General features: G+C 40.7%; 1 protein-coding gene across 1 annotated transcript in view; it reads right to left on the minus strand.

Annotated features, from left to right (window-relative positions):
• Positions 1-13,079, minus strand: part of MCPH1 (microcephalin 1) — a 482,323-nt gene that overhangs the window by 381,828 nt on the left and 87,416 nt on the right. Inside the window, exon 9 of the mRNA XM_075340313.1 lies at positions 8,551-8,663. Coding sequence (XP_075196428.1) covers positions 8,551-8,663 — 113 coding nt within the window. The remainder of the gene's footprint in view (positions 1-8,550; positions 8,664-13,079) is intronic.

Consider the following 13,079-nt stretch of genomic DNA (forward strand, 5'->3'; position numbering starts at 1 on the left):
AACACCATTACCAGATTCTTTTAGACACACTTTATTGATGCTTACTTAACACGTTGAAACACAAGACGTTACATACACATAAATCATCATTCATGAAAAGAAGGATTTAAAAAACTAGGCTGAAAGATTAATAGAAATTACAGAGAAAAGTGTAAAAAAAGCACAGACTAAATATGAGGAGATCTTTTGAAATTCCAATTTGCCAGCTTCACAGAATTAACAGAAAATTGAGTTACAGGAAATAAATTCATTGCAAATATAAGGTAAATACATTTATACGGCTAGATTCACTTAGTATTTGCTACTACTTTCAGTGGCTCTGTCTGGATGTACATCTTCACCGTAGATAATGAGATAGGGAAAGCAAGGAGATGTCTGGCAGTGTGAGGTCAGCAACAACAACAGTACTACAGTATAGATGACAGTATGGACAGTGAGATGTCCGGCTGAGAATAGACTATGGCACAGGTAGAAGCAGAACTATGTAGAAGACATAACTGGCAAGCAAATAGATCAACTGATCTAATAATTGGTATAAGCCAAAAGTGAATGAAAGTTGCCATGGATCCATGCCCGACTCATTTTGACAAATGTAAGGTTTTCTATGCTTTAGAAGGATAACCTGGTCCTCTTGTGTTTCACAAAGCCATCGGAAGGAATGAATACCCTCTGACAGTACAGTGAACCATGGGAAGAACTGTCCCAGTTTGGAGGTTGTGCAAGACGTGTTGCTCACAGTGTTCTACTCACTTGTATGATAAATAAATATTTTCTTTTGCATCATATTCCTTGAGAGTGCAATGAATCTTTTTGATTGGATGCTGGTCATGACAATACGCCCATATCAAATCAGCAGAACAATAAGTCTATGGGATCGGCTCAGGATAACTGCATAAAAGCATAAATATCCAATAGTAATCTCTTTGTTTTATGGTATCAATATGCCTGCCATCCCGCAAGCATTCTAGCATACAGTTTGCCATGCTTACCAGCCTGTCCTGGAGCCCCAATGGTTCACTTACATCACCCTCCTGTGACGGTCATAGCCATCAACATCCAGCCAGCAACATCTTCATTTTCAATCAGTAAGTTCTGTCCACCTGAATGTTCAAACTCAATGCCCCCCCCCCCCCCACTACCACATCCTCCTCCAAATTATGCAGCCTGAAAACATGAAACTTGAAAATCCTTAAGCAGGGCAGCAATTAGCATGTGCAAGTTGCTTTTGTTCCTTGATTCTGTCTTGAACTCTGATATTTTTTCCACCATAAATATGAGGGGGTTGACCACCTTGATTCCATAATTGTCCCCACTGATAAATGTTGTCATTTCTTTGAAGCTCCTCAGTAATCTACACACTTCACTTATCAGCTGCCAATAGCAAATCTCGAAGTAAACCATGCTCCAGTTCGGCTCCTGCATGATCTAGCCAGTCACCTGCTCATACAAATGCTTCAACAAATGCAGTATCAAATTCCATCAGTTTGCAATGTCACTAATCAGGCAGCACTTTGGTAGAGTGTTCCATTTTTACAAAACCAGGAGTGCATGCTTCGCCGTATAAGAACAGTTGAAACGAGCAGACAATTTCTGGCCATAGCCATCACCTTTCTGCAGGGGTATATTCCTGAAATAAATATTGCACAATTAAATTCAAGACATGTGCCAAGTAGAGAGCGGAAGTTACTTTGCCTAACCTCAAAGCAGCTAGAATGTCCCACTGTCCCGTTTACGACAACAACCAGCTGTAGTTGACATGGAGCCAGCCAGCATATTTGGCACTTGACGTACGACAGCAACCTGTCCACTTTATGGCATTTGACCAACAGTTTTTAAACTGTAAAACTATTTAGCAGTGCTTTTAGCTTGAATGAAGGAAAATAAAAAACGGCAGTGGTGTAATCAATACTGTGCTTTGTGGCTGTTGAGAATGAGGCCATGTGAGTTGGTTAGGATCTGGAGGAGGTAGTTAACAGACACCTGCAACTGGAAGCTACGTGTTTCCCCTGCCAGAATTTTAACCACCTGTCCTGGTTGCGGTGATGTATTGCTGCCGCTCAAAACACCCTCCTGGTGGGTCAAGAAACTCATATATATTCTCCATTCCCATAGTTGCTGTTCCAGGTGACTTTGATGCAAGGTACTTTGAAGCTCAAATACAAGTTGAAAGAGCGGTCCAAGTTCTTCTGTACATGAGAGCACAGAGCAGAGTTTCTGCAAGAAATAATGGTGGCTTGGTATCTTTCAGTAAGGCTAAGGGCACACCCTCATTTCTCAAAAAGCTGTCGACTCCATAAGGTGGTACAGTGGTGACTGAACTACCAGTAACTGGACAAGTTCAGAGATTTGTTGGCACGGAAGTTAATTACAGGGAGCATAAGCCTGATTCCTTGACAAACAGGATCAGGAAAAGATATCAGCCAGTAGGAGAGAGAAGGAAGAATTTTCCAAGTAGAGCAAACAGTAGTGTATGAAGAAAACTGTGATAACAGAGATCAGATAATACTTGATAGCAATATGTCATGGCTGACCGAAATAAAAGGAGGAAAATACGAGGGAAAAAGACAACTTGAGCCTTGCTCAATTTCTGGAAGGCGATACTGATGATAGGGGATCCAATATTTTTTGCTTTGGTATGTTTTTTTTCCTCTCTAATGCTATTACATGTGTTGCCATTGCCACTCTTTCAATAAACAAACATTTTGGACACAAATATGAAGGGCTGTTGATAAGTCTTCGGCTTTACCCAGAAAGACACGAGATAAGATGATGAAACTTTACATTTATTCGACATACTCTCCACTGATATCAACACACCTCTTACATCAGTATTTGAAGTTCTGTAAGCCTAGCAAAAAGAAGGATTTCAGTTGTGCCTCAAACCAGGCATCTGTAGCAGCCATGGCATCAGAAATGGTGTGAAATTTGGTACCCTTTGAGGTGTTTCTTCAGGTTTGGAAACTGATGATAGTCGGAGGGCATTAGATCCGGTGAATAAGGTGGGTGGTCAGCCAGCTTGTGGCCCAGCTCTGCCAGTATTGCCGTGGTCACTTGTGCAGTGTGAGCGGAGGTGTTGTCTTGCAGGAACAAGATTCCTTTGGACAGCTTGCTGCACCTTTTGGCCTTCAGTGCTGCCTTCACTTGCTCCAAACGTTCAATGTAATACCGTGCATTGATGGTGGAATCCTTTTGAAGTTCGTCCACTAGCTGCACGCCGTCTTTATCCAGAACACAGACGCCATCACCTAAGTGGCTGATTTTTGCACCCTGAACTTCTTTGGAAGGGGAGAAGCACTGTGCCGCCACTCTTGACTGCTCCTTGTTTTCAGGGTCATACAAATAAATCCAGGTCTCATCCATAGTGACCAGTCAATCCAGAAAGTTCTTACCAGTTCAGAAAAGCTGACAAATGGATCAGAAAGTTTTCACTCGCATGCTTCTCTGATCTGTTGTCAAACATTTGGGGACCCCCTTTGCAGATAGCTACCTCATGTCCAAATATTCATGGATAATAACACAAACACGTTCACGGGAAATCCCCATGATGTCTGCTATTGCTTTAGGTGAAATTCGTTGATTCTCCAGTATGAGGTTGTGCACAGCATCAACGATCTCTGGAACAACAAATACTCTCGGTCGTCCAGGACGTTCATCATTGGTGCTGAAGTGGCCCATTTTAAATTTGGAAACCCAGTTCTTAACTGTGGAATACGAAGGGCATTGATCCCCCAATCTCTGCATCATATCACCATGAATATCCTTCACGGACTTTCCTTGCAGAAACAAGAATTTTATCACTCCTCTTCTCTCAGTTGCTGTGAATATCGCGTTAGACTCTGCCATTTTGTTTTCCCGCGTGCGTAAACCACTGTTGCCATAAGCAACAAGCACAAAATTTTGAAAACATATATTAGACACATATGGCCTTCATGTGATGTAACATTTGTTACCATGGAAACAAAAAAAGATCACAAAGTCAAAGACTTATCAGCAGCCCCTTGTATAAAGTTTACGTCCCTTACAAAAAATGTTTTCAGATTTTTCCAGGCTTGGATAAGTGTGTAATCAACCAGAAATTCTAAGCAGGGTACATGTGACAAGTTAAAGAGCTAAATTCAATAAAATCCTGCATAAGAGTGCTGTGATGTGCATTTGCCTCCAGTTTGAAAATGTGCAAAAACAGAACTGCACAGTTAAAGGTCTCGATTTAGTGTATTGATTTCTTTTCAAATTTTGATTAAAGCAGATTAACTCCCTCTATGAAAAAAAGGACAAGTAACAACAAATGTAGGAACACTGCATCACAAGGCAGCAATATCCCACATTACAGTTGTGTGGTGTACAGTATAGTTGCTAATTTGGAAAATTAACTTATTCACCCCCAAGCTTGTTTCCACCTTCCTAACTAGGCCAAATTTTGCAGTTCTGACCAAGGTCACTTTATGTAGAAATTCTGAATTGCTTTAACAAATACCAATGATTCGGAGACTGTTTTTGTGTGATAAATGTAGCTCAATATGATGTGTTTATTTATGAAATTACAAATATGATTTTTTTTAAAAAAAAATAAAGAAAATTTGCAATTTTTAAACTTTACATTTTATGCCCCTAAGGCCGGGGTCACACTAGCATACAGCATCGGATGCAATATGCTAATAACACTTGGATCAAACTTTGCTCCGAGCGTGAACCAAGTGTCATTCAATGTGATCAGATTCTCTTGCATGTGAAAATCAGGTCACAAGTGCGGAAAAGATGGAGAGAGTAATCTCTCCATTTTTTCCATTGCCTGTTTATGTACATCATACTGCACTTGTATGACATCCAAGTGCAGTCCGATGTTTCACATGTACCAGTAGACTTGTACGGGTGTGGTGATCCAAGATACACTGCGAATGATTGCATGTAGCAATTTATTTTAATCATGCTAAAATCGGCATCATAAAAAAAAAAAAAAAAAAAAAAAAAATCGCTGATCGGCACTGAACCATAGTATAACATTGGAGCGAGTGCTAGCTGATGAAAGATCAGATAGCACTCATCTGTGTTATACCCAAATGTGAGTGAGCCCTCCACAAGATATTTATTATTTTGTTATAACTAACATTTACCCCTCAAAGTACTCAAAACCACATTTAAGACGTTTATTAATGCTTTCGGTACTTCAGCTAACGCAATGCGTATGGAAAAATTTAAAATTAAATTTTTTTCCCACAAAACTGTTGCTTTAGCCCGAAATATTTCTATTTTCACAAAGGTAACATGGGATAATGGACCATACAAATTGTTGTGCAATTTCTCATGAGTGAACCGATACACCATGAGTGGTGGAAAACTACTGTTTGGGGGCCTGGCAAGGCTCGGTGGGGCAAGAAGCACCAATTGACTTTTCAAACGCAAAATTGTCTGGAATAGATGGCAGATGCCATGTTGCATTTGGAGAGTCCTTGATGTGCATAAGCAATTAAGAAGAATAAGAAGCCCCATTTTGGAAACTATACTTATCAAGGAATTTATCTAGGACTCCGGAGGGAAGTAATGCTATTTGACACTTGGTGCACAGATTTTCATTGACTCCATATACAGAGCCCCTAAGTGCCAGAAGAGTAGAATCCCAACATGCGCCACCATTTTGGAATTTACACCACTCTTGGATTTTATCTACAGGTGTAGTGACAATTTTAATTTCATGTTTGTTTTCCGGAAACAAACAGATATGAACGTTGCAGAGTGAAAATTGTAAATCTGTAATTGCAGCGCCCATACATAGTGTTCAGCATGTGCTTCTCGGAGACTCGCACTAAGTAAATTAAGAAGGTTCTCATCGCTAAAGAAATTCCAAACATGCAGACAACAAATGTGGTTTACGCACTGTTGGGCTCAGAAGAGGGAGGGGAAATTTGGATTTAGGATTGCAGATTTTGCTGGATTTCTTTATGGGTGGGAGCCAAATTGCTTTTCCACAGCCTTTGTGCTACCAGTATCATGAAAACCCACTATATTTCTATTGATAGATTACGAACCAGAGTAGGGACCTTTTTGTGAATTGAGTTGAAAGTTTTTATTGAGAGCATTTCACTATAATTTTGGATCACGTGCACTTCGCACTGAGCACTTACATCAGGGTTTCCATCTAAATCTCTGAATGACAGGATTCAGATGAAACCCCGAGGGATCCATTCACTCTAAAGACACAGCAGAGATACTCTGGACTCCGTCTGGCCTCTGTTGAGCGGTGTCTGTCTTTTCAGACATGCGTAAAACGGTGGTCAACCACTCACAATCTTTTGCACACTTAAAAAGACGTACACCACTGATTCATATGTTAGAGTGAGTCCAAAATGATTCCCACATTATAGGGAATCTTCCGTCAGGAGCATTGTCTGAATCACAAATTTTAGTGATTCACACGTAAACTCCGATGTGAGAGCTCAGCATAGAGTGCAGGATAAATATGAGCTGAGCCTTGCTGTGATCTTTGGGAGGAAAAATTAACAAAACATCAGCAGGTCAATAACTGCTTTTATTAATTTATGTTATTCACTATGCGGTATCAGTGATCAGACGGCTTTATTCTTTGGGTCACTACGATTATAGCGTTGTGAGATTTATATAGTTGTTTTTATAGGTTTAGTTACTATAACATGAAAAAAATCCTTTTATTTTTTTCATCATATTTTGAGTTAGAATTTTTCTATATTTCCGCCTACAGAGACATATAAGGGCTTTGTTTTTGCCAAATGAGTTGATGTTTTTATTTGTTCTACTTTCATGCACAGAACGTTTTTTAATTACTTTCTAGTCTGATTTTTGGAATACCAGCCCGCAGCCGGCATTATCATGGCCAGGGATGAAAATTAGGGGGGACCGCACGTCGGTCATTTTTTAAATTATTTATTTAAATAATACTAATAAAAAAAAAAAAGCCGCATAACCGATACAGCCGCGCACACTTCTGACAGGAGTGTTCTTTGTGTTTCTGTGTACATGAACGCTCATGCTCAGAGAGCGGCAGGCTGTGCCGCCTGATGTCATGTCAGACTTGTACGAATCTGAGAGCACATAACTGGCACAGCGCACACTTCTGAAAGGAACGTGCATGTGTTTCTGAAAAACATGCACGTTCACCATACTGACCCGCAGACACTTGCACTGCTTTTCTCGCCCACCGGCCGTCCTGCCGCCTGTGATTACTTGCAGTCAGCTGACACCCTGGCACTCAGGGTGGGGGCGCGTCTAGCTGCAACCAATTACATGCGCCGGTGGGCGGGCAAAACAATGAATATTGAATTGTCGGCTCCGGAAGGGAATAGCATGAGCCGGCAGGAGTGTGCCGCCATGACAGCCTCGGGTGAGTACACTGCGCACGCTCTTTCCCCCCTATCCCCGCCACAAACGTTTTTAATCTCCGGATTCTGGTCCCCATAGACTTATATGGGCACCGGAATCCGGATTTTATTTTAAATCCGACAGGGATCCGCCGGTCCCGGATTTTGGCGGACCCGATCAACTCTAATCGCAGCTTTTAGAAAGTTAAACAGCAAGGAACAGTTCAGGCGCCGTCTGTGATAGCCAGAGCTCAGCTATTACTTAAGCAAAGCTTCGGCAGCAATCATGCAAGCACAGTTTATGTGACCACATGATCGCCATGACGTAAAAGGTATGTCATTTTGCAGGAACATCGCCTTGATCATGACATACAGCTACGTTAAATGCTGTGATGGGGTTAAAACTAGTAAGCAAAGAGTGAATATGTGTATAAGGTTTTGTAGTTTTGATTTTTTTTTCCCCCCTTTTTTAAAACAAATCTACCTACAAGAAAAAAACATAACTAAGAATGCTACTTTCGTTGATAGATATATACATGGAAAGGAAGTTGCGGCAACAGCCACCAGTATTATTGTTGTTTGGCCAAACTGGGTGGATTCTGGGAGTGTCTGCATTTACTATGCAGTTACTGTATGTATTCTACTATTTGCTATCATGTTAGAAATACCTACAGCTACAAACACCTTTGGAAATCACATGCGTGTGGTTTAAAAACATAGACCATGATCACACAATGTAATTTTACACCTTCGCTTTAAGACTTCATTTGCATCCTCAGGTTTACATTGACAGTATACAATGTTACCTCACTTTTATAGGCAATATTTCTTAATTCTTCCAGATGCTGCGGCAATTCTTGCCTGCTTTACACATGCCTAACATTCTCTGCCTTCAGACTTGGTAGGTCATTTAAGTAGTTAAGGTGATGACTATGATATAGCAGATGTTTCTCTGCTTATTGTGCAATGTAATAATTGGTTTATGTATTTCTTTTTATGCTTTTCACCTCCATTCTCATTGCATACAATGTACAAATAATTCTCACAGCTTTGTCATTGCTGGTCCGAAGAGACGAGTCAATAAGCTGTCGGCATTAGCGGCATATTCAACGGCTTCAGTACTTTACCCAATCAATACAGATTTGTGCTACACATTCAAAAATCCACTGCTGAGCAAAACACTAAAAAAGGACCAATCAAAGTAATTTACAGTTCAACTGACCTTTCTGCTTTTCTCGGTTTTCCTCGAGTCCTCTGTGCATTTATTTCTTTGTTCATTAAACATTCCAGACAGACCGCCTATTGCATCAGAAGCTGAAGTTTTACTTCCCACACCTAAAAAAATCAATTAAATGAAACATCTAATTAGGGCTCAAAAATATAAACCTTGAACAGTTCACCGTACTGAACAGTATTGACAAAATGAACTCGAGAGAAAATGCTATAATCGCCCCAATCGCTCATGCGAAGGACATTGAACTGCACATGTAACACCATTATATCTATTTTCATTCCCATCTACGACAGACGTCTAGAGAACATGAAAGACTCCTCTATAAAAAGACACATTTTATGCATAAGGCCATGTACAAATCACGTAAAAAAAAAAAAAAAAGGCTGATCATGTATAAGTGCTACATAGCTGTTAAAAATCAATCTACCGTAAGAAATGAAAACACCCAGACGGACGATGAACACATCAGATTACCCTGTCAAACCTTTAAGCCACCCTGCGCACATATACTGACTCATATCCCAACATGTATACTATAGAAGGTAGTTGAAAAGCCAGAAACTGAAAAAAAGGCTTGAATTTTCCTGACCTTCTGCTCTCCACAACATAAAAGATATTTTAGGACAACAAAATAAAATGGAGGAAAAGAAGATGTATTGATTCAGATTAAAACTAGGAACAGATAAGATGCATCCGAGTGTTGGGATTCAGAGCCCATTACATGTCTCTCCTGCTGCGCAGTTCGTCTCTGCATGCCTGCATTCAAGATACCATTTCTCTACTTTGGCTTTTAACATGAATCAATACAGCCTTTGTTTGCCCTTTACTTTCCTGTGCTAAAAGTGTCATTTGCTTTGTGGCTGAGTGCAGCGCTATGAACTACAAAAAGTGACGTAAAATACATAAAAAGGGTTTGATAAAAAACAATCCGCCGCCAGGTTTCTGCTGCCCCATCTGAGAGAAGCATGAAGTAGACACTAACATAGAGCTACGTACTGCACTTACTATAGCTTCAATAAACAGTATTTATTCCGCACTCGATGTGTTTTGACTCACATGTACAGTTTGTCAGTTTTTATTATCAGTGTTTCAACAGTTTACCTTTGTGAAAAATAAAACGGAATAAAAAAAAGGACAGCATGTGACTGCACATCGATGGCATCTATGGATCTGAATGGACCAATAGACTTGTATGGGCGATTTGATCCATCACATTTTTTTTTTTTCAAAAAAAACAACAAAACAAAACCTCAGCCATGAAATAGCCACTACAGACTATAGTGGGTAAAAAAAAAGCCAACAAAAAACAGCTAGGACAGATACCTGAGGACATCAGAATGGAGCTATAACTCCTTTACACCCCATTATCATTCAGGCGTGAGCCGATTGCTACTTATAATCTCTTAAACGTCATTGTCAATCACCTACAGCATCACTTAAAGGGGTATCCTCATTTCCAAGATCCTATCCCAATATGTAGTAGGTGTAATATTAATAAATAATAATAACAATAATAATAACAACAACTAGTTGCAAATACCTCAAATTAGAAATATAGTATAGTTTTCCTGATATAGCCATATCTCTTACTTCATGTGCAAGGCATTGCAGCTTGGGTATCCATAATACGTCCACTCATATAGTAACAGTTAGTTGCTCGTGTTAGTAACCATGGATGACAAAGCCCTACACATGAAGTAAGAGACATGGCTATATCAGGAGACCTACAGTATACTACATTTCTAATTGGAGGTATTTGTTAATATTACAATTATTATTACTACGCCTACTGGGATAGGATCTTGGAGATTGGAATAACCCTTTAAGCCAAGCTTCTAAAAGCCCCTATGACTGCCATGTTGGTACTCCTGTGAAGAAGAGTGGTCATTTTAGCCATACAGTGGAATTGGAATACACAGAACAAGAAATTAGACGATCACAGGTTTAGACTGCTTGAGGGAATGTATGAAGGAGAGGCTTGGGGGGTGGGAGTGGGAGGGAGAGGATAAAAAAAATTACAATAAAAAGTGGTGAAAACATCACTGGTTCCTCTAAATAGTTCAGCTCAGTAAACAATAACAAGCCCTTGTGGTGCCCCAAACACACTTTTATTTTTTTTTTATAAGAAAGTTAAAGCATCTAAGCAATGAAACCAGTATGGAGGGTCGAACAAAGATTATTAACAAAAAAAAAAAAAAAAAGGTTAAAATAAATAAATAAATAAAACAGCTTCAAATTTGCGCCGAGATTACATCAAATATATAAGAAAAAAATGCAGCAAAAACGCTTTATCAAAGAAGATAGTTATGCGGATTTTGTTGCAGACAAATACAGAGAACATGCAGTTAAAAGCAGCAGAATAAAATGCAACATTTCCGCTTCGTGTGAACACGACCTTGTACAGATGGCATCTACGTGTACCAGAAATGGAGTGCTCCGATTGGCATTTAAGAGGTTATCAGCAGCAACAGCTGCATTTTAGGTGAGTGGCTGTGCTGCTCCATGCGCCACATGTCTCGTCGCAATGGTGCAATGACACATGGTGTCAGTGAGTGATCATAGGAGAAAAAAAAAACAACCCAGGACAAATTTTTCAAATCTGACATGTTACTTTATCGGGGGTAATAAGTCTGCAAAGCTTCCACATATCCAAGTGATTTGGGTTATGGCCTTTTTAGGTGACATATTGTACTTTATGTTAGTGGTAAATTTAAGTTGATAAAATGTGTTTACTAAAATTTTCAAATTTATCATTTGTATGCCCTTAAAGCATTTCCTCATACCCCACAAAAATAGAAAACAACATTTACCACGTCTGCTTTACAATACATTATTTTTTAAATGACTTTTTTGGTAAGTGTTAGGCTATGTGCGCACTGGGAAATGGAATTTTCTTGAGAAAATTCCGCATGCTCTCAAAGATTACCGCACCCGCGGTAAAAAACTGCGGGAAACCGCACCCGAAAACCGCATGGTTTTACCGCAGTATTGTTCGCGGTATTGCCGCGTTTTTGCCACGTGCGGGTTGGGATGTGCTTTATTGCATTCAATGCAATAAAGCACATTGAAGAAAAAAAAAAAAAAAGTCATTTAATTCTGAGATAGTAGATAGACAGAAGAATAGATAGAGGGATAGATAGATAGACAGACAGATAGAGGGATAGATAGAGGACAGATCGCTGCATTTCCCACGGTCGGCAGTGAGTTCACATTACCGGCCGTGGGAAATGACCGGTAATTACCTCTGCTGTCTGCTGCTTTCATTCAGCGCTGTGTCTGTGACAGTCGCGGCTGGATGGAAGCAGCGCAGGACCTGTGGATTACGCCGGAGCGGTGGATTACGCCGGAGCTTTGGTGTGGGAGGGGTTAATAAAATGGTGAACGAGGCTTGTTTGTTTTATTTAAAATAAAGGATTTTTCGGTGTCTGTGTTTTATTCACTTTACTTATGGGTTGATCATGTCAGCTGTCACATAGACGCTGCCATGATCAAGCCTGGTGTTAATGGCGGTGGTCCCCCACCATCATTAACCCCTTGTATTACCTTGCTGCCACTGCTACACGGCGGCAAGAAGAGCCGAGGACACGCCGGTGCTGCCGCATAATGCATGCGACAGTGCCGGGGCAGCTGCGGCTGATATTCTCGGCTGCGGGAGGGGGAGTGAGGCAGGGGACATTATCCCTGCCCCTCTCCCTCCCCAGCCTGAGAATACCAGGCCGCCGCTGTGTGCTTACCTCGGCTGGAAGGTAAATATGCAGCGGAGCCCACGTTCTTTGTTTTCTATATTTCCGTTTTCTTTCTATGTGTGTTCTGTGTCTGTGTCTGTGTTCTATGTGTCTGTGATGTCTGTGTGTGTCTGTGATCTGTGTTTGTGTTTACTCTCTGCACGGCTTCCTCTTCCTGTAATGACATCACTTCCCTGCAAACCGCAGACAGGCGATGTACATTACCGGAGGTAAACCGCGAAATACCGCAGGGAATAACGCAGCAAAACGCAGTGAACCGCACAGAATTTGCTGCCTGCGTTATTCCCTGCGGGATTTCATGATTAACATTGGAGTCAATGGAGTGAAATCCCGCAGCGACGTGCGGAAAAGAATTGACATGCACTTGTTTTTGCTGCGGGATTCCCGCAGCAAAACATGCAGCTGTCAAATTCCGCCCAGTGCGCACAGGATTTTTTTTCTCCATAGGATTTGCTGGTGATTCACTGCAGAGATGTTCTGAACATTTTCTGCAGCGAAACATGCAGCAAATCCGCGGAAAATCCGCGGCAAAATCCGGTAAGTGCGCACATAGCCTTAGAAGGTTTAAAAGTTTAGCAACAATGTTCCATTTTTTTTCCAATAAAATTTACAAACCAATCCTCACTGGAATTGGGAGGGGGAAGTGGTGGGACCGGCAAAATGGAAAACGGAGTTTCCGGAATTTTGAGATAGCAGACCTGTTGAGAGCTACCATAACCCTAGTAAAGACAGTGCCATATGCCAGCTACACGGACATGGCATTACGAATCT

The sequence above is a fragment of the Anomaloglossus baeobatrachus genome, chromosome 3 (assembly GCF_048569485.1).
Source record: "Anomaloglossus baeobatrachus isolate aAnoBae1 chromosome 3, aAnoBae1.hap1, whole genome shotgun sequence".
Lineage (NCBI taxonomy): Eukaryota > Metazoa > Chordata > Amphibia > Anura > Aromobatidae > Anomaloglossus > Anomaloglossus baeobatrachus.